Here is a 27,316-nt window from a genome sequence, read left to right as displayed (position 1 = left end):
CAGTATACAGTCAGCACTCACATATCCGACCCTATAAAAGTTTGACTTCAGTGACGTTTAAAAGAATGTGACGCATATCTGATTATTTCATTTTGGCCCGTTCCAAACCTTGTCCGTTTTTCAGGGAACACAAAAAATATACAATATCAAAAATACATATCTGAAAGGACTGTGTTTTAAAATAAGGAGGCTTCCATTTAGATGTACTGTAGTTGGTACAGTACTATATTTTCAACAGAAGTACTTTAAGTCAGAACAATATGATTCTGAAAATATCACTTGGCAAAAGAGACGACACGTGGACTGTAATACAGTACATACTTTTAAATCCAGTACGTATTGTAGCAGTATGTAAAATTCCCCATTAAGACCTAACAGCAAAAATCATAACTCACCTTTCCTATAGCCTGAATCACCTCATATGGCCCCCTGCCATTTAGCACATAATTTCGATTTCCGACGAGGGAAGGAGCAGCAAGGTTTGAATTCTTGCATTTTAATTGTAATGCTGCTGTTGCCAATGCTAAGCCGATTTGAGGTTGTCCTAGGCCAAACGACCGATCAAATCCAGGCAATCTCTCAGTAGGAGCACATGCTGCACTACATTTTTGGACAAGCTTTTGTGCTCTTCTGACCCCTCTCTCAACAGATCGAGGATGCTGCAAGGCTGTTGGCCGTACAAGAGCTCGAAAGGGGGAGAACCCTGTTGAACTCTGCTGCACCTCTATCACTGCAAAAAGGAGGTAGAGGAGAAGCGATGCCCAATGTTTTTGCTGTTGATTCACAAATTGTCTCAGCATCTGCTTTAAGGTCTAATTGAAACGTTCCATCAAACCAGATAAACAGATGTCCTGATGGGACGTATTTTTATTATTTTGTACACTTGCTGTAACGTGTTAGACAGAAAGTTAGTTCCATGATCAGTCAGGATTACCTTGGGGAGCCCTACTCTAGCTATAATCTGCACTAGTTCTTTGGCTATCGCAGCGGCACTAGTGGACCTCAATGGAACTGCTTCCGGGTATCGCGTTGCATAATCTACCACCACTAATATATGCATATACCCAGAATCAGAAGGAACCAAAGGGGGTGGCAATGCGTTCAAAGGGGGTGGAATTAATCGGCAGTGGGACCAAAGGGGCGGGGCGCACTCAACCCGGCGCTACTCTCTGGCAGTCTGGGTATGTGGCTACATATTTCGTCACTTCATTACGAAGCCCTACCCAATAAAATCGAGCCAATATCCGTTCCCTCGTTTTATCAGCTCTGAGGTGCCCCGCAAAAGGGATATCATACGCCAGCCTTATGACCTTGAGCCGACAAGATGGGAAAACCATCAACTGTGTTACAGGCTGTCCCGAGCCCGTGGCTAGATTTACCCTATACAATAATTGCTCCTTAATAATGAAGTGCGGAAATATTAGCGCCCCAGCGCCTTCAACATCCTTACCTTCAATAGAACGGACCTGTCCCCAAGTGTGCACTTGTGACAGGTTGTTGTTTTGGCCCCACACTATGTCTGCACATCAGTGCCACATGACCAGTATATTGAGAGGGGCTGGAGTAGCCTCTGCCCTGGGCGGCCCAGTAACCTCGCCCTCTCGGTCACACTGCGTTCTGACCCCCTTTGACTGGCATTAGTTACCATCAGAGTATTCTCCCAGCAGAACCCAGCCTTGTCTCATTAATGCTCCCCCCCATTTTCCGATCTGTCTCTCTTTATTTGTTTTTCTTGGATGGAAAAGGGGGAAAAATATTTCAGCTTGAAAGGGAAAAACTTCACCAATCATTTCCCTTTCTTTTCTGCCTCGTTTATGTGTGAGGTCGAGACTGCCATTAATTTAATCAATTCTTTGTAGTTTGGCCAGTCTCGGCCCAGAATTACTGGGTGTGGTAGCCTTTCTGCCACCCCTACTACCACATTAACAATGCAAGACCCCTCCCGACCATTTTCCCCTCGCTTACCCGCTTCTGATGCCCAATTGCAAGCTGCCACGTCACACTCCATCGCAGATGGGCATGACCTGGCCTGGTGTCCCGGCTGGTGGCATCTAAAACAGGTAGGGGGGAAGGAGGGAGCAGAGGTTAAATATTTGTCTCGTTGCTGGTATGGCAACGGGGCAGGGGCAGCAACTCTACCCCAGCTTTTGGGGCCGTCATCACGGGTCCTGCTGGTGCCGTGGGCGGTATCGCCAGCCCAACCCTCTCGATCAGAACTGTATACCGCTCCTCTCTCCGTCTTTCCTCGGCCTCTTGTCTGCTGTCCAATGCCTCCAGTAGCGCCGATAGGGAAATGTGATCCATCCCACTACTGACACCACGTGTGGCAAAGTGGTTAACAGTGTGCGGGTGTAGGAATGCAGCAGTGATGAATGAACAGACAGACAACGCTAATCCAGATGCAATGTTATTTATTTTTATAATCCAAATTCTGATAACAAAACGGCAGTAAACAATAACAATGAGAAACAGGCAATACAGCGGAAATAATAGTCCCGATCTTATCCACCCACACGTAACACAAAACACAAACACAAGTCCACAGTGAGTGCTAAAGTGCTCATGGTGCAAATACAGTTATTCGTGAAACAAAGTGCAGTGTAGTCCAGGTTTGTGCTGGCCTCCGGCGACAGCTCCGGATCGTGTTAGCCGTCTAAATAACAACAAACAGTATATTTAATAATGACAAAACACTCATGATAATAACACACGTCTTTCCTTCCGGTTCAACTTAACCATAACAAGGAACAGATAATTTCACTATGCCCCCTTTTGTACCGTCAATCATGACCCCTTGGTTAACTAGTGCAACCGCTCCTCCAATCCATGGCTACCACGTTGTTCCCCTTCTGGGTCGATGATTTAGTGTATTGTAGCTCCGCCCCCTTTCTAGATGACCGACTTCCTTCTAACCCTGGGAATGAACTGTCTGGCCTTCCAGTCCACGGCACTCTGATCCCTTTACACAGCGCCTCACAGGTCGGGAGAGAGATTTATCACCAAGAATCATTCTCTCTGTCACAATCTCGGTAATAGATATCCGAGTGCTGATTGTATTGCAAATAGCTATATCAGTTTCTCAACTAAGAACACATTTCAATAAACTTGCCAGTATTCTATATTCAGAAAACACATAATAAAGTGCAGCAACTATGATTTGAAAGAAAATGTAAATGTTCTGTTTTGTTCATTAGATTAGGTAACCCAATATGATTTCAATGTAACTGGTTCAATTTTAAAATTGTTCCTGTTATCACCTAAAGTTATAAAGTTAGGTCACGTCATCAGAAAACTGCTGAAAGCTTTAATTCTCAACCATGTGAAAAGAAACTTCCATCTATTAAACCCCAATGTGACTCATGTGCATGCTTATGCAAACTGACAATATTTTCTGATGATCTGAAAGTGCATGATATTTATCCATCAACTGGCTTATAAGTGGCAGCAGTCTCCTTAAATGGATTGTGTCATTTTGATGAATTTTGTTTCTTTACTAGAAATCACAATCACTTATCATCATCACATAGAGCAAGTGCCTTGTTCAGCATTAGGGCACTAATTCTTACTAGTGTAAATCGGTGTTCAGTCATTTTCTCTTGTGAAGAGTGCAGGGGAGAAAGGCGTTCCTTTGAAAAGGTGCGGGACTGACAGTGATGTGAACCAATCACATGCCAGATGGAGACTATTGACCGGTGGTGTAAGGATGTTAAGGCAATAGTTCAATCTATTTTTCCTCCTGTGATGAGGTTTTAACCAATCACAGGCCAGGATTTCTAATCACTGATGCGCATATATATATATATATATATATATATATATATATATATATATATATATATAGTTGTGTAGCATTATAATATAATAATGTTCAATAAAACAAAAACAAAAATATTGTCTAAATGCAAGAAATCAGGACATTTTAACCAAAACTCTAGATTCAACATTTCTATATTAACAGCAGTTCTGGCTCCTCAGAGGAGGCAAGTCTCCATTATAAACTCCTATCTGCTATTAACCATAGTACTAGCAGTAAAAGATCACGTGATCTGAGCACAGGTTTTAATTGGAGGGGTCCAGAGAGTTTTTTTTCATCACAGGAGACAAGCCACTGTTACAAACTCCTATCTGCTATAACCACACACAGTACAGTACTAGCAATGGCAGATGACGTCCTGATCCCTGGTTTTAATTGGAGGAGCAACTCAAACCCTTCCACCCCCTGCTGAAACACTACTTTACTGAATATGTGCAATTATGAGTGAAGTGGAAGAAGATTTTGACCAGAAAAAAAAGAAATCCATCATAATGGTAGGAAAATTTAAAAAAACACCTGTGACGGCAGACAAAGAATAAACTGCATCACTGCTTGATAGTGTGGAAAATCCTGTTTCGTCCTATTAAACCAAAGTTAAATGAGAAGCCAGCTTTGTTGACATGGGTGGATTAGGGGAGTTGTAGTTTTCCTCTGCATTTCTGCTGATTAGAAACACATTGTGTACCAGATAAACTACAATTCTAAGAAGACACTGCATGCTCATACGACCACTGCATTGTGACACAGGTAATGTCAGTAAAGTGAGATATATTTTCAAAGTTTCATATTATGATACCGCTTCCTTTCTCTGTGAACAAATATCTAGTCATTTTTTCTCTGTTAGTGTTTGTTGTATTCATATTATTTTAGCCCTTCCCCAGCAGTATTTGTTTATTTTCCCCAGCGCAGACAAAACTCATTCACTCTCTTTATGCCTGTATGGTATATAATTATTTTGTTGGTCATTTAATTAAGTTTAGCAAATTAAGTCAATAGGATGTGCTTGATTTTTTGTCTGCCTTTCTCCTGCCTTAACAACTTTGTTTAGAAAATATTGTATGCAAAGTATGTTAGTGATGTGGTCTTGAAATCTAAATGCTAGATTCATGTTGTATACAGTGCATTTTTAAATATACACTGGCAGTGTGTAACAGTTAAGTTTATTAGAATAAACTATCTAATCTAATCCCTTCACTATTGCACTACTAATAGATCATTGTAGATATAACCTCTTGTAATCCTAACTTGTTTCATCCTAGTTCATATTGTATTTTAGTAGTATTACTTGCACTTACTGTAAACTATACTGTATTTAAATATTAATTTTGCATTGTAACCCTGTACAGTAGTGCCCTGTAACACCTGTAAGCCACCCTGGATAAAGGTGTCTGCCAAATAAATAAATAAATAAATAAATAAATAAATAAATAAATAATAATAATAATAATAATAATAATAATAATAAGATGAAAAGTGTTGTCAGTCAGAATACAATAATAAGATTGTATTGCTGCTGGGGGCTCAAGGGGACCTCTGCCTTTTTTCTGCCTCCCCATTTGTTTTGGCCACCAACTGCCACTGCTGTACATAGAAAAGGTAATAGCACGACAGGTTAGATGTATAGAATATTTTATGATAGAATCTGTAATCCGCATTCACTCACCTATAAGAATCTTAATCCACCTAGTGGACAATTTATACATTACACTGAAAAATTATCATTTACTTGACTGACCCCTTTTAATCAAACAATCCCAGTGTCACAACCCCCCTCTCCCCAATATATTTCTTGTGACATTAATCAGTCAATTAACGTACATTGTATGTGTATTCCTATAAAATTATGTAAGACATAAGAAAAAAAAAAACTTTTCAGATTCTTCAAATACATACAATTCTTCAACTGACTCAATTTTAACAGAATTATTATTATTATTATTATTATTATTATTATTATTATTATTATTATTATTATTATTTCTGGTAACACATAAATAACTAGAATGTACACAAATGCCACAACATCTTACCTCAAGGTATTACAGCATTTCTAACAAGTTCAACTCCAGTGGTTGTACCTTCTTCTGAAGCACTGTAACAGGCTGACTACACCATTACAACAGTATCCTACGGTACGATCACGCCGGGTATAATAAAAATACTGTATTTCATTGCTATTTTTTTCTATGAATCACAAGTTGCTGTAATAACGCTGTTGTGGTGATAGTGCAGCGGCTGCGCATTGCTAGTGCAAAAGGTCAGAGGGAGGTTTGGATTGCGTTTAGCAGAATGTGAGTTCAGTTAAATACAAGACAGAGCACAGAGAGGCGCAGAAGGAGAGAGCAAGCTCATTTGCTAAGTCAATAAGAAGACAAGGAGAACAAGTATCCCAGGCGAATGGACTCAATGGAGAAATATACAGTACAAAGACCAGTTTGTCACTAAACCATCTGCCCAGGACTCTCCATTCTGTTCATGCCGGTTTAAATAGCAGCTACCCTGCACGGGTCTAGCTTCACTCTCCTGGTTTTGCATTTTTTGTTGCTTTGGGAGAGGCAAAGGTGGGGATATATGATGAAGTTCAAGCCTAACCAGACAAGAACTTATGACGGGGAGGGTTATAAGAAGCGAGCGGCATGTTTGTGTTTCAAGAACGAACGGGAGGAAGAGGTAAGAATGGAATGAGACACACCATCGGCAGACTGGGGAATGGAAGATACTGAATGTATCTTACTATTTTGAACTCCACGTAGCATATTTTTGAACATCTTTTAGACTGGACAGCCACAGTCTATCCAGTTAGGTATACAGTTGTTCTGTCAAGATTATATATATATATATATATATATATATATATATATATATATATATATATATATATATATATATATATATATATGTGTGTGTGTGTGTGTGATCTTGTTTACAGCTTATCAAGACACCCAGTGGCATTATACCCTGCACTACTGGTGTGTGTTACCTTGTGTTCTCTGTGTCCATTTTCTAGCGCAGCAGTTATTGGCAACGTGATAATACCACAGTAGGCTACATTTACACACGGTAGCCCATGTTCATAAAGGATTGTAATGTCGATGTTATACTATTGTTTGGGTTTAAAATATAGTATAGTTAATATTTTATGAAACAGTTTGGGTGATGGATTAAAAAAAAAAGTAGATGCTGCTCAATTAGATCAGCTGATTTATGTTTCCTTCCTTGTAAATGGTGTGTGATATCCAGTTTAGGCTAGATTTGAGAGCCAAATGACTTGTGTATTGATACAAAGCAATGATGTGGCAAAATATTATTTCCCCACTGCATTGTGATGCTGTGCATTCCATCTGAATTTACATAGGTTACCCGACTATTTCGAGGTTAATGTTAACAAATTATGCAGGTCTCTGTAGGTAGGGCAGTAAACTGAGATATATCATATAGTGGCCATTTTGTGAGATGTGTCAAGGTTTATTATTATTATTATTATTATTATTATTATTATTATTATTATTATTATTATTATAATAATAATAATAATAATAATAATAATAATAATAATAATAATAATTAGTAATGTTCTGTAGAGCTTGTAAGGTAAGGCCGTTTTAATGATTGCATTGTTGCTGAATGAAGTTATCTTGCCGCCGCCTGAAATGATGAAAGTAATTTGCCTGATAAAGAAAGGTCTTCTCTGAGGTTTCAGTGAATCATTTACAGGTGCATTTACACTTTCAACAGCACAACACGATACACTAGCCAGCATTAAGCGTGTTACATTGCGTATGCCATAGTGCTACATAGGGACATTTAGTTGCAGATCTAAACAAATCCATAATAACGTTCACGTTAAGTTCTTCACTGTCTGGTAAAATGAAATGCAGAATCCACACCCAGTGTCTGAACGTTAAGACATCGTCTAACTTGTTAACAGGCGAAACAAAAGTTATAGCACTGTGTTGTATAATTCAGAAAGTTGGTGGCAGGACTTTCAGAATCATTTATGAGGGGAAAAAAAAAATCTCACGTTTTGGGGTTAATGTGAAATACCGGTATACAATATGAGCCTAATATTCTCTTAAAATTTCAATTACATATCTACCCTCTCCAAAAATAAACAAAACAAAAATAAATTTGCCAGGACGCAGAAAAATAATAGCAATCAATTTTTATTTATGTAGACAAGTTTTGTAAAATAGTTAGTCGTTCTGTGTGCTGGTTTCATTGTGCTATATTATATTGTATATGTTTTTTAAAAGGTGCTGTAGACGTTAAACAGCCCTATAGGTGCTTCCCATAGTTTAGTCAAAATAAATCTACTGTGGTCCTGTGAGGTTGGGCAGGAGCCCAGTCAGCTTCATCTTAAGTATTGATAGAAGTATTGATCATTAGTTAATGATCTGAGTGGCATGGGTCAGCCTCTTTTAATAACAAACTATATTGTCCCTGGACTCCCACAGTTGAGGAATGTGTAAAACATTCTGTGCCTTGTCTCATTCTGTTAGACATTGTGTGGCATCGTTCAAAGAAGCTACTTTCAGAGTCTTTGAACTGGATTCCAAATAATTTGAAATTGATTTGGGTGTTTTAAAATACCATCAGTGTCATACTCTAAGCCACTTGACTGTAAAGATGCTCAAACTCCAGCATGAGCGAATGTTGAACATGTTAACCTCACTCCAGAGAGATGCCATTCAAATTAAATCAGCAAATGAATGGTGAGTGCTGAATAGCCTAAGCCTTCACTGGCTATGTGTGATTAGATAGAACCCCAATGGCTCCAAAGGAAACAATAGCTCTGATTTGTGTAAACACAATGTTATTGTTTGTTTGTTTCTGTTACAGTGCAAATTATGGAATCAAGTCAATACTGTAGTTCAGTACTATGGACTGGACTGGACAGTACCAGAGTACCAGCATGTCTAAGAATGACCAAGCTGCTTGATTTAGATGTTGATACAGAGAGCTGAGGTAGAACAGGGCTGACCTTATCAGTGACCACCCTTTAGCCTTCATTCTATAATGGTTCACTGATGACTTGTTGCATTGGGACGCTTTCTGTGGATACATAAGCATTTTAACTCAGAGGCATCTGTCCTCCCATTATGTAATATTTACATCATGGCACATTGGGACTAGGAGTGCATGCTTCAAAGAGTCCTTGAAAAAGGGAGTTGTTGTTTATACTTTGTTTACAGAAAGTAAGCTTTCCATCAGTCAAAGTCACTGTGAGCACAGGGAAAAGCTAGGATTTAAAAAGTGTTTTTAAGACTTTTTTCAACATTATTAAGAAAGGCAGAGGCATAATGAGACAAGAAAATGCTAAATAGGTGGACTATGGTGCATTTTCAGCTATGCATTACTGTTAGCTGTACTACATGAAGAAATGTTCGTACTGAACTAATGTTTGGCTTGATTTAAATAATCCCTGCTATAGCATTTTTGATATAAAATTGCAATTTCTTTATACAGTCTAATGTGGGGCAGGGAAAATCTTTTTTTTTTTTAAAAGTAGTTTTGGGTCACCCTGCCTTAGTCTGTGTGCAGTCACTGTAAAGAACCCTGGAGCGACAGACTGTCACCAGCTCTTTTTTTGTCAGAGTCAGGGTGATACTTTTATGTGTTAGTGGTTTGATAATCCTCGGAGTAGTGGTTTTATAAAGTGCTGAACCTGCTACACGGTTCTCTTTTTCTGCTTTGTGCTGTACTGTATCCTGGTATATAAAACAACAGTGTCCTACAGTCATGTGCAATTTTAAAGTAAGGGTGCACTAGCCAGTTTTACAGGAGAGGATATTAAATCATTCAAATCATAAAGAATATAGTCAAGTTCCCAGCTGCTCTTTGCCCTTTGGAGTGAGTGGTGGTGTCTGTAAAACCCTGGGATGTACTCTATATGCAGTCTAGATGCACTGCTCACACACACCCATACTCCTGAATCTATCTAGGATCCCTTTGGCTATGGATTTCAACACACTGGGTGTCCAAATATAATCTAATGTCTGTAAACAAGACACATCAATTAGGCCTACATAACACAATAGTAAAGGTTTGCGATTTTTGGTTTGAAAAAAATGTACTGTAAATTTTTCTTTTTGATACCAAAAAAAATGTTGAAACACAAAATGGGGAAACTTTATAAGACATGTGAAATAAAATGGTCTGTTCTGTGATATCTATTCAGATTCCAATATTTAACAAACCTCCTTCTGAACCATATTTGTATTTGATGTCAGGTAATGTAAGATTTCTAGATTTAAGTTTATGTTTAGTCTGTATTATTATTATTATTTATTTCTTAGCAGACACCCTTATCCAGGGCAACTTACAATTGTTACAAGATATCACATTATTTTTTTTACATACAATTACATTATTTTTTACACATTATTTTTACATACAGTTGGGTTTTTACTGGAGCAATCCAGGTAAAGTACCTTGCTCAAGAGTACAGCAGCAGTGTCCCCCACCTGGGATTGAACCTACGACCCTCCGGTCAAGAGTCCAGAGCCCTGACCACTACTCCACACTGCTGCCCTAGTAACTATGAATAAGTTCTGTACTTGTTCTGTAAACCAAAAGATGTCCTAACATTGCAGCAGTTGCTAGGCGCTGGCTTCCAACTGCCTCCCTCCTGAATACAAAGTAAACTATCTTAAAGTGGGAAGATTTTCGTTACACAAAAAAACGAAACTTCATGTATTTATTTTTGTGAGTGGTTTAACCAGTTTTTGTGTTTATTTGAGGATTTCTGTTCTTCCTAATTTTAGTTCAATAGATTCAGTAGTATTTCTCGTCCTCTGGAGATCCATCACTATAAAAGAACCAGAAGATATATATATATATATATATATATATATATATATATATATATATATATATATATATACAGACGTGCTTAAATTTGTTGGTGCCCTTACAGCTCATTGAAATAATGCTTCATTCCTCCTGAAATGTGATGAAATTAAAAGCTATTTTATCATGTATACTTGCATGCCTTTGGTATGTCATAGAATAAAGCAAAGAAGCTGTGAAAAGATATGAATTATTGCTTATTCTACAAAGATATTCTAAAATGGCCTGGACACATTTGTTGGTACCCCTTAGAAAAGATAATAAATAATTGGATTATAATGATATTTCAAACTAATTAGTTTCTTTAATTAGTATCACACATGTCTTCAATCTTGTAGTCAGTCATTTAGCCTATTTAAATGGAGAAAAGTAGTCACTGTGCTGTTTGGTATCATTGTGTGCACCACACCACACTGAACATGGACCAGAGAAAGCAAAGGAGAGAGTTGTCTGAGGAGATCAGAAAGAAAATAATAGACAAGCATGGTAAAGGTAAAGGCTACAAGACCATCTCCAAGCAGCTTGATGTTCCTGTGACAACAGTTGCAAATATTATTAAGAAGTTTAAGGTCCATGGAACTGTAGCCAACCTCCCTGGACGCGGCCGCAAGAGGAAAATCGACCCCAGAGTGAACAGAAGGATAGTGCGAATGGTAGAAAAAGAACCAAGGATAACTGCCAAAGAGATACAAGCTGAACTCCAAGGTGAAGGTACGTCAGTTTCTGATCGCACCATCCGTCGCTTTTTGAGCGAAAGTGGGCTCCATGGAAGAAGACCCAGGAGGACTCCACTTTTGAAAGAAAAACATAAAAAAGCCAGACTGGAATTTGCTAAAATGCATATTGACAAGCCACAATCCTTCTGGGAGAATGTCCTTTGGACAGATGAGTCAAAACTGGAGCTTTTTGGCAAGTCACATCAGCTCTATGTTGACAGATGAAAAAATGAAGCTTTCAAAGAAAAGAACACCATACCTACAGTGAAACATGGAGGAGGCTTGGTTATGTTTTGGGGCTGCTTTGCTGCGCCTGGCACAGGGTGCCTTGAATCTGTGTAGGGCACAATGAAATCTCAAGACTATCAAGGCATTCTGGAGTGAAACGTACTGCCCAGTGTCAGAAAGCTCTGTCTCAGTCGCAGGTCATGGGTCCTCCAACAGGATAATGACCCAAAACACACAGCTAAAAGCACCCAAGAATGGATAAGAACAAAACATTGGACTATTCTGAAGTGGCCTTCTATGAGTCCTGATCTGAATCCTATCGAACATCTATGGAAAGAGCTGAAACTTGCAGTCTGGAGAAGGCACCCATCAAACCTGAGACAGCTGGAGCAGTTTGCTGAGGAAGAGTGGGCCAAACTACTTGTTAACAGGTGCAGAAGTCTCATTGAGAGCTACAGAAAACGTTTGATTGCAGTGATTACCTCTAAAGGTTGTGCAACAAAATATTAGGTTAGCGGTCCCATCATTTTTGTCCATGCCATTTTTATTTGTTTTCTTATTTACAATATTATGTTGAATAAAAAATCAAAAGCAAAGTCTGATTTCTATTAAATATGGAATAAACAATGGTGGATGCCAATTACTTTTGTCAGTTTCAAGTTATTTCAGAGAAAATTGTGCATTCTTCGTTTTTTTGTGTAGGGGTACCAACAAATTTGAGCACGTCTGTATAAATACTAAAAATATACTAGTACAGTAAAATCCATTGACAAGCATTTCAATGAATTTGGTAATTGTAGGTGCATTATGAACATGTTCAAAGCTCTCGTTTAAATTTGAGTTACTGTTCTAAAATCTGAATGCTAATAAGTGAGTTTCCATGTCAACCCCATCAGTATAGCCTGGGGCCTGACCCTGTGTTCTTGGGTTGTGAGTTTGCATGTTATTATCACCATTTGGTTTAAAATTTAAATTCTAATGACCTTGCTGCCTGCTGCTCAGTGACAAATTTGTCCTTAAGGAATGGGGTAGTGAGGTAGTTTTAGCCTCTAATAGTGGAATTGGCTGTGGGGGAATGGGAGACTTTACCTCCTATAGGTCATTTCTCCAGGCACTTTCCATCGAAGAATGCAATCAGTTGTTTCACAATACATTATTTAAAGGGGGGTGGTGCCCTAGAAGGTTTGAAAGAGAAGGGTATGTTTTGAAAGGTTGCTACACCCACGGTTACGATCTGTTGGTATTTTCTGTAAAATGTTATCATCATTTAATATAATTTAACATGTTTTCCCAGGTCTTAAAAGGTAGCTATAGAATTGCATTGTTGTGTCAAGATGACATCTCCAGGCTGTATTTATGGTACCACCCATTTAGAGCAAGAACTTGTTTAAATTCAACTCTGTACTACAATTATGAGGGCTTTTGATAACCAGAAAATCAACCTGTAGCAAATGTCCACAGAGGGAACTGGTTATGTGACCTTTTGAATTAAGAAAAAGGCATTTTCTGCTAACCCTACTTGCAGGAACTTTTACTTTTTATCAACTTTTTTTTTTCTGGCCACTGGCCATTTTACAAACGAAAATCCAAAATGGCTGTATTCCCTCTGCACTAATACGCATTTGAAAGTATTTTTCTACAGCTGAAATGCAAGGAAGTATACCACACTTGTTGCTCACCTGGGCAGAGAAGTTTAAGTGAAAGTGTGAGGCAGTCTGTTTGCAGTGCAGGCGAATCCCTTATCTGATCTGTGATACACTGTAGTCCCTTAAACACAAGTTGACATATGAAAGATTATTTTATTTTGACAGTTACAGAAAAACAAGTTCTGTCAGTTTTCACAGTAACTGGGTGCTAAGTAAATATCCCATAATAAGTTGTATGAGCCAAAATATTTGTTTATATTGTGTGGATTCTGGCCAATGATCCACACACAGCATACACTAAAGTTCTTTGGCTGTAATGTTGTATATATTTGCTTGATTACCACTACAAATAACCCATTTGATATAGAATGGCCTTGTTTTTATTACTGCAGTTACCAGAAATTATTGATTGGCAATCAATGTGTTGTTGTGATGTAGGCTCTCAAATTCAGAATGACTGCATTTCAATTTTCAGTCATAACTCTGTTGGGAGACAATGTGTAAAACATTGGGCCACCAGTTAAACAGAGCTACAAACCAGTGATCCAGTGAACACTTTTCTTCTGATCCAAATGTGCTGCTGTACACCAAATCTGTGACCAGAGAACCCAAATGGGAGCTGCAAAAATCTTTTTTAGCCTTGAAAAGGGATGGTGTTACAAAAAGGGGAACGTCAAAAGGTGATTTCCATTAGTGAGATTGATACGTTAGTATCCTAATTGTCCAAACCTTAATATGCAAGGAATCCAATTTGGTTAGCATTTTTCACAAGTTGGGGGACAGACTATCGTGTGATCTAGGTTATTAAACTTAATAACAGTGCAGTGTGTGTACTTGCTTTGTACTTCTCTTTGTTAAACCCAGACAACAGTTAATGTTTGGCCTAAACTAACAGACTCCTAATACCTTAGGTCTTGTTTATTGAGGTAACCATGAACCTTTTTTTCAGGTTCTTTCTGTTTTGTCTTTCAAATAATTTTATTTTTGAATGTCTGCTTTTGTTTGTATTATTTTGTAGCCCTGGCTTTTTAACATATCCATGCCACTGCTTCACTGCTCCAGCCCACAATAAATCCTATTTTAGCATTAAATTAAAGGGTATGTAAGGACTTTTTTTATTTTATTATGTTACATGTTCCCATGTGTTGCTACAACTGTTATGACCATATTTGGGCGTGAATATATGACAACTTTGTGTTAGTGCTTGTAGTTTGGTATCAGTTTGGTAGCCATAGATCTGAAATTAAAACCCAATATATCAACAGAAAGTCATTAAGTAGACCTTTCCAAAGATATAATATGTTTGGTTGTGGGATGTGTCATATTTTTTCACATATAAGCCATGCCTCCCAAAAAATATTAAATTGTATAGTAATAAATAATATTTGTAAAACATACAAATGTACTATTATTTCGAAATGATGTAGCAAAAATTCGAAAACATTTTTTACAAGGATTTCAAATCAGAAATCAGAATTGAAATTGCTTGTATAGTTGCAGAGCTATACAGGGTTTTGTAATGCGTGTATTTTACAATGCTACTGTATTGGCAAAAAAACGTACTACCAATAAAAAATAGCTAAATGATAATAAAAGTAATAACTACATCTATATAATTATCCATCGTTTTATACACACGGAAACGAAGAATACATAGGGAAAGTACACTAATAATAATTAAAATATTGAAATTACACTTAAGTTACTTAGGCATCAGATGCGTGCAACTCGTTTAAACATTTCGGAGAAACATTTTCAAAACAGGACATAAAATAAAATAAAAACAAATATAATTAAAATAACAGTAAAATATAAAAGGGGGATCTCAGATGTCTGTACAGTAACTTAGTTTTCTGTCTCAATCACCATCTCCTGCACTGCACGCAATCAAACACACACACACACAGCATTCCGCAAGTTTTTTTTTTTTTTTAAAGTGTATATAAAGTTTTTTTTTACTTTTTTTTATAAAAAATAAAAAAGTGATTAATTATTCCCAAGTTTTAGGTTTCGGATGAGTTATAGATCAGCACTTTAGGGCGTGCAGAAGGGGAGATACAGACGTTTCAAATGTGTGAATACCCCACTGAACTCGGCTGTAATGGCGGCCGCAAGTTAATCATCCTTATAGTTTAAAATATGTCCCACCCACCCCAGCCCTAAACCAATTACATGGAGGCATTCACCGTAGTCATGGCTATGACTCAATGAAAAAAGAAGAAAACAAGATTGCTGGTTGGATGGCTGAGATATGATGCATTTTGTAATCAACATCATAGTATCGAAATTAGAGCACGTCGGCAGCAAACGGTTAAGTAAGGTGTGTGTATTGTTTTAATTCTTTATCTTTTTTACATTTTGACCACTTTTTAAAGTTTTTAAATTGCATTCCATGCCTCAAGATGACTTCACATGTACCTGCATGGACCTCTCAGAACTAAATTTCCTATCATCCTCCTGCTCACTGGTAAATCCATCTCAGAAAAAAATTAAAACAATACACACACCTTACGTAAACAGTTGTAGCAACACATGGGAACATGTAACATAAATAAAATAAAAAGGTCCTTATATACCTTTGAAAGAGAATTGTTACACTGAAGCCAGAATATCACTCACATGAACTGAAGCTTTTCTGTAGTTGGTGACTGTAACTTGTACAGGGTTCTTTATATGCTTTTAGTTGATATTGTTCAACCTTCCATAACTGACAAAAGCTCTTAGACATACTAGGCTTAGAGGGGCCAAACAGAACCTCTGAAAAAGAAAAATGAGAATGTAGGTATAGTTTACTGATCTAGGACTGGATGAGTGTTTTTGTTTTGAAGTACTTTCCTTTCCATACAATTGTATTGTAGCTCAGACAATAGTGCAATAAAAGAGATAAGATGTCTATACTTTCATTACCCTTTGAAAGGTAATACTGGTGACTGGACTAACTGACATTGCCTCATCCTATAAACATTAAGGGCATGGCCTTTTAATCACTAATGTACCTAATTATCTGGTGTACAGTGAAATAGGAAACATATAATTTAACATAAACTGTTTATTTTACAATGTTTCCTTAAATGAATACCTTCCTTTAAAATGTTTGTGGTACAGTTTGTAGATGTTTTGACCAACTAGCAGATGCAGACTGTTGTGCTAGTTCTAAAATACAGCATACACGGCAAGTCTTTCTAAAGGCTTTTAACCTTATGATTAATAGAGTGAGTATTAAGGCGAATGTAAATTACCTGGAACTTTTCATGTAACATGTTCATGAACTTCTAATATACTGATTGAGCAACACTGTACATTATGAATACTGATCAAAAATATACTAAGCGTATCAAGCGTGTTTCATTCTATGTTCATTTTTAGCACTAGTAACTCCAGACCATAAAAATTAGGGCTGTCAATTAATTGCAGTTAACTTCTGCAATTAACACATTAATTTGTTTGACACATGTTAATCTCACTCCTGTCTTGTCCCTCTAAGCATACTATAATTAATTTCCTGCAGCACCATTTTAGTGCAGGATTGAATCAATGTAGTCATCTTTTAAATATAAAATTAGTCACAGAACCGCATTATGTAACAAGCACTCAAACTGAAGGACTTGTTAATGGGAAGGTGTTTTTTTTTTTTTAATTTGATGGTTCATTGGATAGAAAGAGGGTTACTTGTATCTACTCTCAAAGTGAGTTCCAGTATCACAGAAGTGCATCTAGTCTGATATACCACCTGCGTGCTAAACATGCTTCCACTTCTCTAAATACACTTTCTAGTAGTTTTTTCTGTTACAGACAACAACAATACAACAACATGAAACCCGTCAGTTTCGACAGAGTACTGACAAGCAACCAGACTGTTTTACCAATTCCATAATCTCCTGCTTGTGATACTCTTGGTTGTCCAATTTTTCAAAAGGGATATTTGCGCAAACAAACGCCTCTGTCAGGTCAACATTTAATAAGTGGACTTTTGGAATATGGAAGTTGCCGTTTTTTGTTTCTTTGCAGTCAGTACTGCTCTGGATTTCTGCCTTTCTCTTTTCGGTGAATCTAAATCATGCCTGTCAACAGACAAGTTTCGGTAGTAATCTACAGTAACGTTGCAGGACAGAACAAGAGCTTACCTCCATCGCTGTGTAAAACTCCTGCTGGATACTGCTTTGCGTGATCTGCTGCAGACACATTTTTAGCCTTTTTAGAGACATCCATTTTCTTGTTTACAGTGTGTAGTATTTTAATTTCCCTCTTAGATTGCATATGGTGATAATCACTGCACAGCACTGTGTGCATGGCGAATATTACACGCAGGCACAGAGCTGTACTGTTTTGTTAATGTGATTTTTTTGTATGAAATACAAATAATTATGAAATTATTTTTATTTCTTAAGAATATTCTAAAAATCGCGGTATTGGGCTAATTTCACGATTTCCATGCAGCCCGTGAAATCGCGATTTTCACAGGGCCCTAATCATGACTGAACATTTTTGAATACTCTAAAGGTACACAGAAAAACATTATTTCACTTAATTATAGAGCAATAGTAGTTATTAATGTATTGCACGGATTGTGATGAACTGGGGCGGGACAGTCGGAGCCTGGGATGGAGCCTGGTGGATCGCCAGCTCGTTACTGCATCGCCAAAAAGGTACAGATAGACACAATGCATTATCTGCATCCATGGATGCTCCAAGGCCATGTACGTTACAGTCAGTTTAGATTAAATTCAGCAAGTATTTCAACAAAACTACAGTCGCTATTGTAAAGCATGGTTTTTAAGTTGCTGATTCTCTTATACAATATATATAAAATATACGAATAAAGCAAAATAAATACAGTTCATCTATTATCATAATCACACTGCTGCTATACATTGTTCATAATTCTTCCTGAGCAACATACGAAGAATCCGACCCTTCCTCACCAACTACGCCACCCAGCTCCTTGTCCAGGCCCTGGTACTCTCCCGCCTAGACTACTGCAACTCCCTCTTGGCTGGCCTCCCTGCGTCCGCCACCTGACTGCACGCAGCTACCTCCAGACCCTCATCTCTCCCTACATCGCCACTCGACCTCTCCGCTCCTCCTGCACTAGAAGACTGGCTGTACCTCCTCTATGCTCCCCTGCCCGCTCCTTTTTCACATTTTTTTGGCACCTGAGCGTACTCCACGACACTTTCAAATTAGACTTTACATGTAGAATCTACACAAACTACTCCACATTGATAAAGTTAAAAAATGCATATAGAATATAAAGAAGTAAGATTTACAGAGAAAAACAGATTAATCTCAGTTGCATAAGTGTATTCAGCCCCTTTGCTACTGCAGCCCTAAATCAGCTCAGGTGCAAATGATGTGTTTGAAAGGTCACAAAATTAGTGAAATGGTTTCAGCCTGTGTGTACTCAAAGTGGTTTAACTTGTACATAATTTCCCTCAGGCATATAAAGCTGCAACATATTTCAAGCTGCAGCTCACATAGTGATCCAACAAAGAAACCATGAAGACCAAGGAGCTTTCAAAACAAGTCAGGGATAAAGTGGTAGAGAGGCACAGAACAGGAGAAGGGTACAAGAACATTTCAGGCGCTGATTATCCCTCTCAGCACAGTGAAGTCCATCATTAAGAAGTGGAAGATGCATCATACCACCCAGACACTACCCAGATCAGGTCGCCCTCCCAAACTGAGCAGCCGGGCAAGCAGGAAACTGGTTCGGGATGTCACTCTGAAGCCAACAATGACCTTGAGAGATCTGCAAAGTTCTGTGTCTGAGATGGGAGTCAGTGTTTACACATCAACAATAAGCCTGTCCCTACACAAAGCTGGCCTGTATGGACGGGTGGCAAGAAAGAAGCCATTACTCATCTTAAAGCACGTATGGAGTTTGCAAATAATAATGTAGATGATACTGCAGACATGTGGAAAAAGGTTTTGTGGTCAGACGAGACAAAAATTGAACTTTTCTGTCTAAATTCCAAGCATTACGTCTGGCGCAAGCCCAACACTGCATATCACCCAGTCAACACCATCCCAACTGTCAAGCATGGTGGTGGCAGCATCATGTTATGGGGATGCTTCTCTTCAGCAGGGATGGGGAAGCTTGTCAGGATAGAGGGGAGAATGGATGGTGCAAAGTACAGGCGAATCCTTGAGGAAAACCTGTTTGAGTCAGCCAAGTCTCTGAAACTGGGGAGGAAATTCACATTTTTGCAGGACAATGACCCGAAGCACAAAGCCAAAGCCACACTGGAGTGGTTGAACAAGAAGAGAATTAATGTTCTTGAGTGGCCCAGTCAAGGTCCTGACTTGAATCCAATTGAAAATGTATGGCAAGACTTGAAGATTGCAGTCCATCGACGATCCCCAACAAACTTATCAGGCCTGGAGCAATTTTCCTGTGAATGGGCAAAAAATTCACCATCCTACTGTGCAAAGCTAGTAGAGATCTATCCAGGGAGTATAGGGCAGCAGTGTGGAGTAGTGGTTAGGGCTCTGGACTCTTGACCGGAGGGTCATGGGTTCAATCCCCGGTGGGGACACTGCTGCTGTACCCTTGAGCAAGGTACTTTACCTAGATTGCTCCAGTAAAAACCCAACTGTATAAATGGGTAATTGTATGTAAAAATAATGTGATATCTTCTAACAATTGTAAGTCGCCCTGGATAAGAGTGTCTGTTAAGAAATTAATAATAATATCCAAAAAGACTAATAGCAGTAATTGCTGCAAAAGGTACTTCTACCAAGTACTGACTTAAGGGGCTGAATACTTATGCAACCAGTAAATTTCATTTTGTACATTTTCTTTGCAAGTTTTGCTGACATTTAACCTCCTCCTCATATAACAGTGTTCATTTTAACCACTACAGCTTTGAATAAAAAAAGTTTGTTTGAAAAAATGTGCATACATTATTTGTAATTCAACAAAATGTGACATTATTGGTAGGGGGTGAATACTTCTGCAAACCACTGTACATTTCTGCTATTACATATAATGTAAAAATACAAATATTACACAGCATGTGGACCTCTCTTCTTGATCTTGCTGAAAATCCCCTTTGTTAAAGTCACACACAACATCACTTTTACTTATTATTCTCTTAAACTATATTTGATCTATGGATATCAATGTAGAATTAAATCCATTTTTTAAAAATATTATTTTTTCCCATTCAAATCATCAAACATTACTGCAATCTACCCGATATCAAGGACATAGAATCTCGATCACTGGCTATCCCCACCCCATACAGCCAAGCCATGCCCCCGTCTTGACTGCTCATGAATATTCATGAGAGCAGCCAATTTTGGGCAGCACTTCGGCGATAAAGAGCTCTTTTTAGGCCAAGTGAATACATCGACCGTAGAAATAACATGTATGTGTTAAGGAGGGGTGTCTCTAAACAAATCCAGCTGAGTCTTGCTAAAAAAATCAATTGTTTTCAAAAGAGAAAGCTTTGAATAGGAAATGAAGCAGACTTTACATTGTAGAGATAAAAGATAAATGATGCACCACATCGGTGGGGACGGAAAAAAGGGTGTGTGGCCTATCTTGTGTGTAAAGAAGGTCTTTGTTGAGACTGAGACTGTCCATCTGTTGGGCGACTTTGTGCCATGTTCCCGCTTTTAAAATTCTTCCTACAAATTTCACCAACATGCAGCCACTCCTTCCCTTCTATCAGCAAATCAAGGTGCTGGGTGCATGCGCTGTTAAATACTCATCAATTGTTCCCCCAATCAACAGCCTGTGATTTCACGCTCTATCCAACTCGTAATTTTGTGATTTGTACCCGTAGTTTTTCTTGAGTCATACTCATATTTTTGATTTGTACTCGTATTTTTTTTGGAGTTGTACTCGTAATTTTGATTTGTACTTGTATTTTTGATTTGTACCTGTAATTACAAGTACAAATTCTTTTTATGCATACGAATATTTTTGACAGTGATCTCCTTCCATACAACATGAGACAACATACAAAAATGGGTTCTAATTTGATGCATCGATTCACTGATATGTAATCAAAGCTCTGGAAATATTTAAGGACAGATGATTGTTGCACTCCTAATATCTCTCTCTCTCTCTCTCTCTCTCTCTCTCTCTCTCTCTCTCTCTCTCTCTGTATATGTGTGTGTGTATATATATATGTGTGTGTGTGTATATATATATATATATATTTTTAATTAATTAATTATTAGTAATTTCAGGAATAAGAGAAGAAAAAAAATTTCCATGAATCAACCTTGTTCCATGCAACAGTGTGACAATAATTAAGAGCAGCCAGTTAACTTTATATGTACTGTACTTGTTTGATGTCATCTCAAAGTGAACCAAACTTTAGCAGTGTTCTTTCGCATATTCAACCACAGCTTTCAGAGATTTGACATTCGGTAATCTGTTTCAAGAACCACTTTTAACCTATAAATAAAACCATGTAGGAAAAATGGCAAACAGTAAGTGCCTGACTGCACTAGTGAGAGATAACTTATATAAGTAGGTTTGATTTCCCCCCTCCCCCTCCAACATGGTGACTTTGACTCCTTCCCAAATAAACTCCATCCTAAAAATAAGGTCCTTGGTTATACAACACCTGCTAGGAGAGGTGGGACCACAGCAGCTACAAGTTTGTTATATTGTATATTATGCACCCTTGAGGATTTTTCGTCATTCATGCAAGTTGTTTGTATAAAATAACATGCATACAATGTAGCATGTCATTGCATAGAGGCATCCAATTCCTATCGTTTCCAGTGCAGGCATAAAAGTGAATTCAGCCTTTGCACCTTTTTATTATTATTATTATTTGTTTATTTAGCAGACGCCTTTATCCAAGGCGACTTACAGAGACTAGGGTGTGTGAACTATGCATCAGCTGCAGAGTCACTTACAATTACGTCTCACCCGAAAGACGGAGCACAAGGAGGTTAAGTGACTTGCTCAGGGTCACACAATGAGTCAGTGGTTAAGGTGGGATTTGAACCAGGGACCTCCTGGTTACAAGCCCATTTCTTTAACCACTGGACCACACAGCCTCCCAAATACATTTGGAACAGCAAGGTGGGATAGTTTGTTTTGTTTTTCATGTAGTACTGATGTACCCTTTTAAAGCAAAGTCATTTGATATCTCAGCAACAGTTTTGAAATGTAACTTTTATGATAAGTGTAAAAGACTTTTTTGTAGTCTTCTTTCCTAACTTACTCACTAGAGTACAGTCATTTTTCAGGTGTAACAACTTGAAAATATTAGCGCCCTATGCCAAATTCGGTGTTTTAAACATTATTACTCCTACTTCAAAGATTAACCAAGTGGTAGCTATTTAGCAGGTGTGTCTTTTGAGCTGTCAAAAATCCTACTGGTTTTTATAGGCTTACTGTAAGTTGTCAGGAAGATTTGCTGCCTGGTGACCTCTGACACAAATCCTCTGACAGTTGCAGTGTATTGCAGACATTTCCTTTGGTATAAATTCAGCAATGTCTCCTTTGAAGGACAGCGTCTTAAATATTGCAGCCCCCATAAACACCAAGGCAGGGTGCTGACTGTTTGAACTAGGCGTGTCAAGTTTAAATGCTGTGACAAAGTGAGGCTTGTCCCTTCTGGTTCGGGGCAACTTTGGTCACAATTTCTGGGTTCCTGCTACCAATGGTGGTGGATATATGACAGTGACAACAGGCATATGGTTTATTTGTTTAGCAGGGCGCTTTGATAAATAGTGCACTGCATCTTTTAAAAACACAACACAAATTTACAAAACAGACAAAAGAAACTCCTACAGGATTCTCAAGTAATTAAGACAGCAGTTGTTAAAACACTGACTTGACACAAAGTACAGTGATAAAAAAAAAAACCAAATAAATCAATAAATCTCATTTTTCGACTTCCAACAACAGAATTGACTGTTTACTTTCTTTTCAGCCTTGTCATGTGATTTTTACATAAAGGTCTGGATCCACATCAGGGCTTGCAGTCCTATGTATGTAATACTTCTTATTGAAGTACTGTTGTCAGTAACAGTAAAGAATGGTAGTTAAGCTGTTGGATTAAGTCTAGAGCAATCGGTAGATTTTCCAGCTAAATGTTTTGTTTAAGTGAACTGTACCGTGCAGCTTCTTAAATGATATAACTTACTGAACTGTAACTTTCTCGCATTGCTGTCTTAAAAGGGCTCAATGCAATCAATACATTTCAGTACAGTACAGTCATTTCCCAAGAAGGGAATTGCACTTATATGCTAATAAGAAATTATTCCTTGCCTCTCCAAAAGGTAATTTCCTCAGTGCCACGCCCCTTGACTACCGTTGTTGCTAAGGAAGCCGGTTTCAGAGCTGGTTTGGTCGCATGCCATGCTATGCAGGCAATTGTTGGAATGCAGTTGTTGAAACAGAGTGAAACATGGCATATACTTGTGAAAAATGCACTGGTAAGCTTGGGGGAGGGGAGCACTTGTATAAATCCTGTTTTGGGCAGACATGTCTTGTTCCTACAGTGACATGATGACATGGGATGTAAACAAACAGGGTTTGTAGTTGTCTGTGTAAAAAATGCTTTTGCAAAACAAATGAAACCATTATAGTTACAATCCTTCACAAGTTGTTTAGTGATTATTTACTTATAAAGAAGCAAGGACAGTGAATTGTGGTTTATTAGCTGAACTGTAATGCACAGACCTCCCACAGCTTTTGGTTTCCTGTACATCTAATTCTGCAGCATTTTCCTGTCAATTGTGTAAATACTTCCTGCATTATTTCCTCATTCCTGTGCAACAATTATAGTAGAGAATACAAACGCAGGTGGGTTTGGGGCTACCTCGAGTCATCTTTGAACAATGTGCAATTTAAGGAAATGGATTGTTTGGTCCCTGTTGAGAACACCTGCCTGAACCGCCATCTGCCATGAGAGCACTATCCAGTTTATTTAATCAGCCAGCAACATTAGTGTTATGCTGTGGCTTATGGGAGCAGTCATTTCTAGTTATTAATACAGTTTATTTAGGGATTTCACAAAGTCTCTTGTATTGGAACTCTGGAAAGCTGCTTGCATTTTGTTCTGCACTGTTCAACACATAATTATTTGTGATGGGTGATGTAAAAGCAGTGGTAAAAATGATTTACAGGAAGGTTTAAATGTTAGGCTGCGAGGTTCGGGGGGCGTGGAGCTGGGGGGGCCGCTAATCTTCTAATCTTTCAATTTTCTAATCTCCCGTTAATTAGTATCTATTTACTATTTAAGACCTGATCACCTGCACCTTTTCTGTCTAGTGTTTCGTTTTCCTCCTCCTCCCCTCCTCCACCTTCTACATGCCTTCGCATCAGTCATCTCTGGGGGGCAAGTGAGGCTCACTTCCCCGACCTCAGGGCTAGGCAGCCGCCTCCCTTACCTTCAGGGGTTCTCACCGCGTGAGTCAGAGCGGACCCCCGGCCAAACTCTATCCTGTCGCAGCTCCTGCGCTCATCTCACTCGAGGCTCTCTTCTATTCTGCCTCTCTTCAGGACGTGGTCACTCGTGCCGAGTCCTATACTAACCTCAATGCTTTGTCCTTATTTTCAGGTCCCAGGCAGCGTGATGTCTCGGCCAATCAGGGGTTTTACGAGTGCCCCTTACAGAAGCCTCAGATGCTGGGTACCTCTCTCATCTCCTCCCGAGGGGCGGCTTTCCAAGTCATAACCCTCATATGTGTTTTCGGTTGCCGGGTCCTCTGCCCCTGGGATGCCGACAGCGTCGGCCCCAGTCGACGACCTCTTTTCTATCCTGTTTCCGGTTGCCGGGTCCTCCGCCCCTGGGATGTCGACAGCGTCGGCCCCAGTCGGTGACCTCTTTTCTATCCTGTTTCGGTTGCTGGGTCCTCTGCCCCTGGGATGTGCGACAGCGTTGCCCTCAGTCAGTAACCACATTCTGTCCTACTAACTGCTCCTTGCTGCTTCTTCTGCCTTATCCTTCCCCCCCAGCTCACGCCCAGTGAAATAAACTATATTTTCACTCTACTAAATCAGAGGTCAATTGCAGCATACCAAATTTAGTCCACTTGATGCATCCAATAGAGGTATTAAGTGAGTTTGATACTTGCTTGGCCTAAAGTACCATTAATGATCATATTAAAATAACCACACAAATGTACTAAGAATATTGAAAGTACAAAACCAAACTGCCTTTATCAAGCAGGCTATACATCATAAACATGTGTGCAGAGCACAATGGGGGTGTGTAGATTGTCCTGCAATATACACGGTTTTACAGCATATGCATTGTGTAGAATGGTGGATCCACTTCCTGTACATTTTAAAAGACAGATTATGTTGGTTAAAGTCCTAAAAAAGGATATATCATTTAATAAATTAACTTTATAACTTTGCACTACAACACACAGAAAATGATTCTTCAAATCCTGATTTATGTTTTCCTCATACTGGTCTATGGGTTGGTTACCATGATCAGTCTAACTTGGTCCGCTTGATCAGATCAACTACACGAATTAACTGGATCTTCTGATTAGTACGCTGCAATTGGGACACATTTTGTTCAGTTATTTGGGATTTTCTAGTCCTGAAGTTAGTCTGCTTGAAGAGGACTAAACCACTGGTACTCTGCAATTTCATTCAGCTCTCTCTTTTTTTAATTTTATTTAATTTTTTCAACATCTGTCAAAGTTTTGTGTACATTTAATTTACTGATAGGGAAACCAACAACAGCCTAGAACTTCAATTTAACTTCAATTTATTTAAACTTAATAAAGAATACATAATATACAAGAAGTTTAGAAATATTAAAAGAGGGTTTACTCATGAGTGTAATGATGGAGAGAAATTTTAATTCGAATAACAATCTAAGAAACTTTAGTTTTTTTTAAGCCTCTGTAGTTTTACACAGATGCTAGTGAATATTCTGTCATTGCCTGAACAGCAATTTTCTATTCTATACTTTATTCTATTCATTTTTAACTAAGATTAATCCAAAAGACTGATGCAAGTACAGCCTAAAGTGTAACCATTGATTCTTGAATAGATCAATTTGATGCTCCATTGATAGAAACACTACATTCACTGTAGTGCTCTGCTCCGGCAGTGAGGCATATTCTGCTCTCAGTTTATAGTTCCCTGTAGATGAACCCGCCACACACTGACACAGACCCAGTTCAAAATGAAACAAAGCCATCTTTTTTAAACTGAGATGCCCATTTACAATGTATGAATGGGCCAAGCCAGTCTCTGTGCATGGCAGTCTGCCAGGAGGAGAAGGTAAAGAGCATGTTAGGGGAGTGAATGTAATGTTCAGTGTAGAAAGTAGAATAGGGCTGTGCCAGGGAAGGAGGGGCTGAAATGGGCTTCGGAATTTGAATTGAATTGAATTGAATGCCTTTATTGTCACTATACACATGTACAATGAGATTAAAAACCACTCCTATTTTCAGTGCCAACATGTACATAAGATAAATAAGATAAATAAAATAAAATAAATAAATAAATATAACAACATAAAATAAAATAAGTAGTGCCCAGGGGGGGAAGTGAGGGGGGCTGTAAAGTGCACAGTTCTGAGACGCTATATACCTATACTGTAAGTCAATGCATGTGTAAGTTTAAAGTGGTTATGACTTTTGGGAAAAAACTGTTCTTGAATCTGTTAGTCCTTGTTCTGATGCACCTGTAACGTCTCCCTGAGGGCAACAGGTTAAACAGATCAGAACCAGGATGGGAGCTGTCCTTAATGATGGTTTTTCCTCTGCTGAGGCAGCGGGAGATGTAAATATCCATCAGGGAGGGGAGAGGGCAGCCAATGATCTTCTGTGCTGCTCTTATTACTCTCTGAAGCCTCTCCCTGTCTGCCACGGTGCAGCTGCCGTACCATACTGTGATACAGTATGTCAACAGGCTCTCAACGGACGAGCGGTAGAAGGTCAGCAGCAGATTGGAATCCAGGTTGTACTTCCTGAGGACCCTCAGGAAGTGTAGCCGCTGTTGAGCCTTCTTGATAATCGCTGTGATGTTGTCTGTCCAGGAGATGTCAGCGGAGATAAGGACGCCAAGAAACCGGAAGGTGTGGACCCTCTCCACACACTCACCATTGATGAAAAGGGGA

The 27,316-nt window shown here is 38.7% G+C and overlaps 1 protein-coding gene across 5 annotated transcripts in view; it reads left to right on the top strand.

Annotated features, from left to right (window-relative positions):
- LOC117414487 (diphosphoinositol polyphosphate phosphohydrolase NUDT4B-like) overlaps positions 1-27,316 on the top strand; it is a 64,983-nt gene that overhangs the window by 18,665 nt on the left and 19,002 nt on the right. For 2 of the 5 annotated variants that reach the window (XM_059027068.1, XM_059027067.1), the window contains exons 1-2: positions 6,063-6,484; positions 24,791-24,862. The exons of 1 other annotated variant lie outside the window; for it this stretch is intronic. In XM_059027068.1, the coding sequence (XP_058883051.1) occupies positions 6,386-6,484; positions 24,791-24,862 (171 nt within the window). In that variant the 5' untranslated portion in view covers positions 6,063-6,385. Of the gene's footprint in view, positions 1-6,062; positions 6,485-24,790; positions 24,863-27,316 lie in introns of those variants that run through there. 2 more of the 5 variants (XM_034024252.3, XM_034024251.3) reach the window with 1 other exon arrangement.

This window comes from Acipenser ruthenus, chromosome 7 (genome assembly GCF_902713425.1).
Source record: "Acipenser ruthenus chromosome 7, fAciRut3.2 maternal haplotype, whole genome shotgun sequence".
Lineage (NCBI taxonomy): Eukaryota > Metazoa > Chordata > Actinopteri > Acipenseriformes > Acipenseridae > Acipenser > Acipenser ruthenus.
This window is presented reverse-complemented; position numbering and strand designations above follow the sequence as displayed.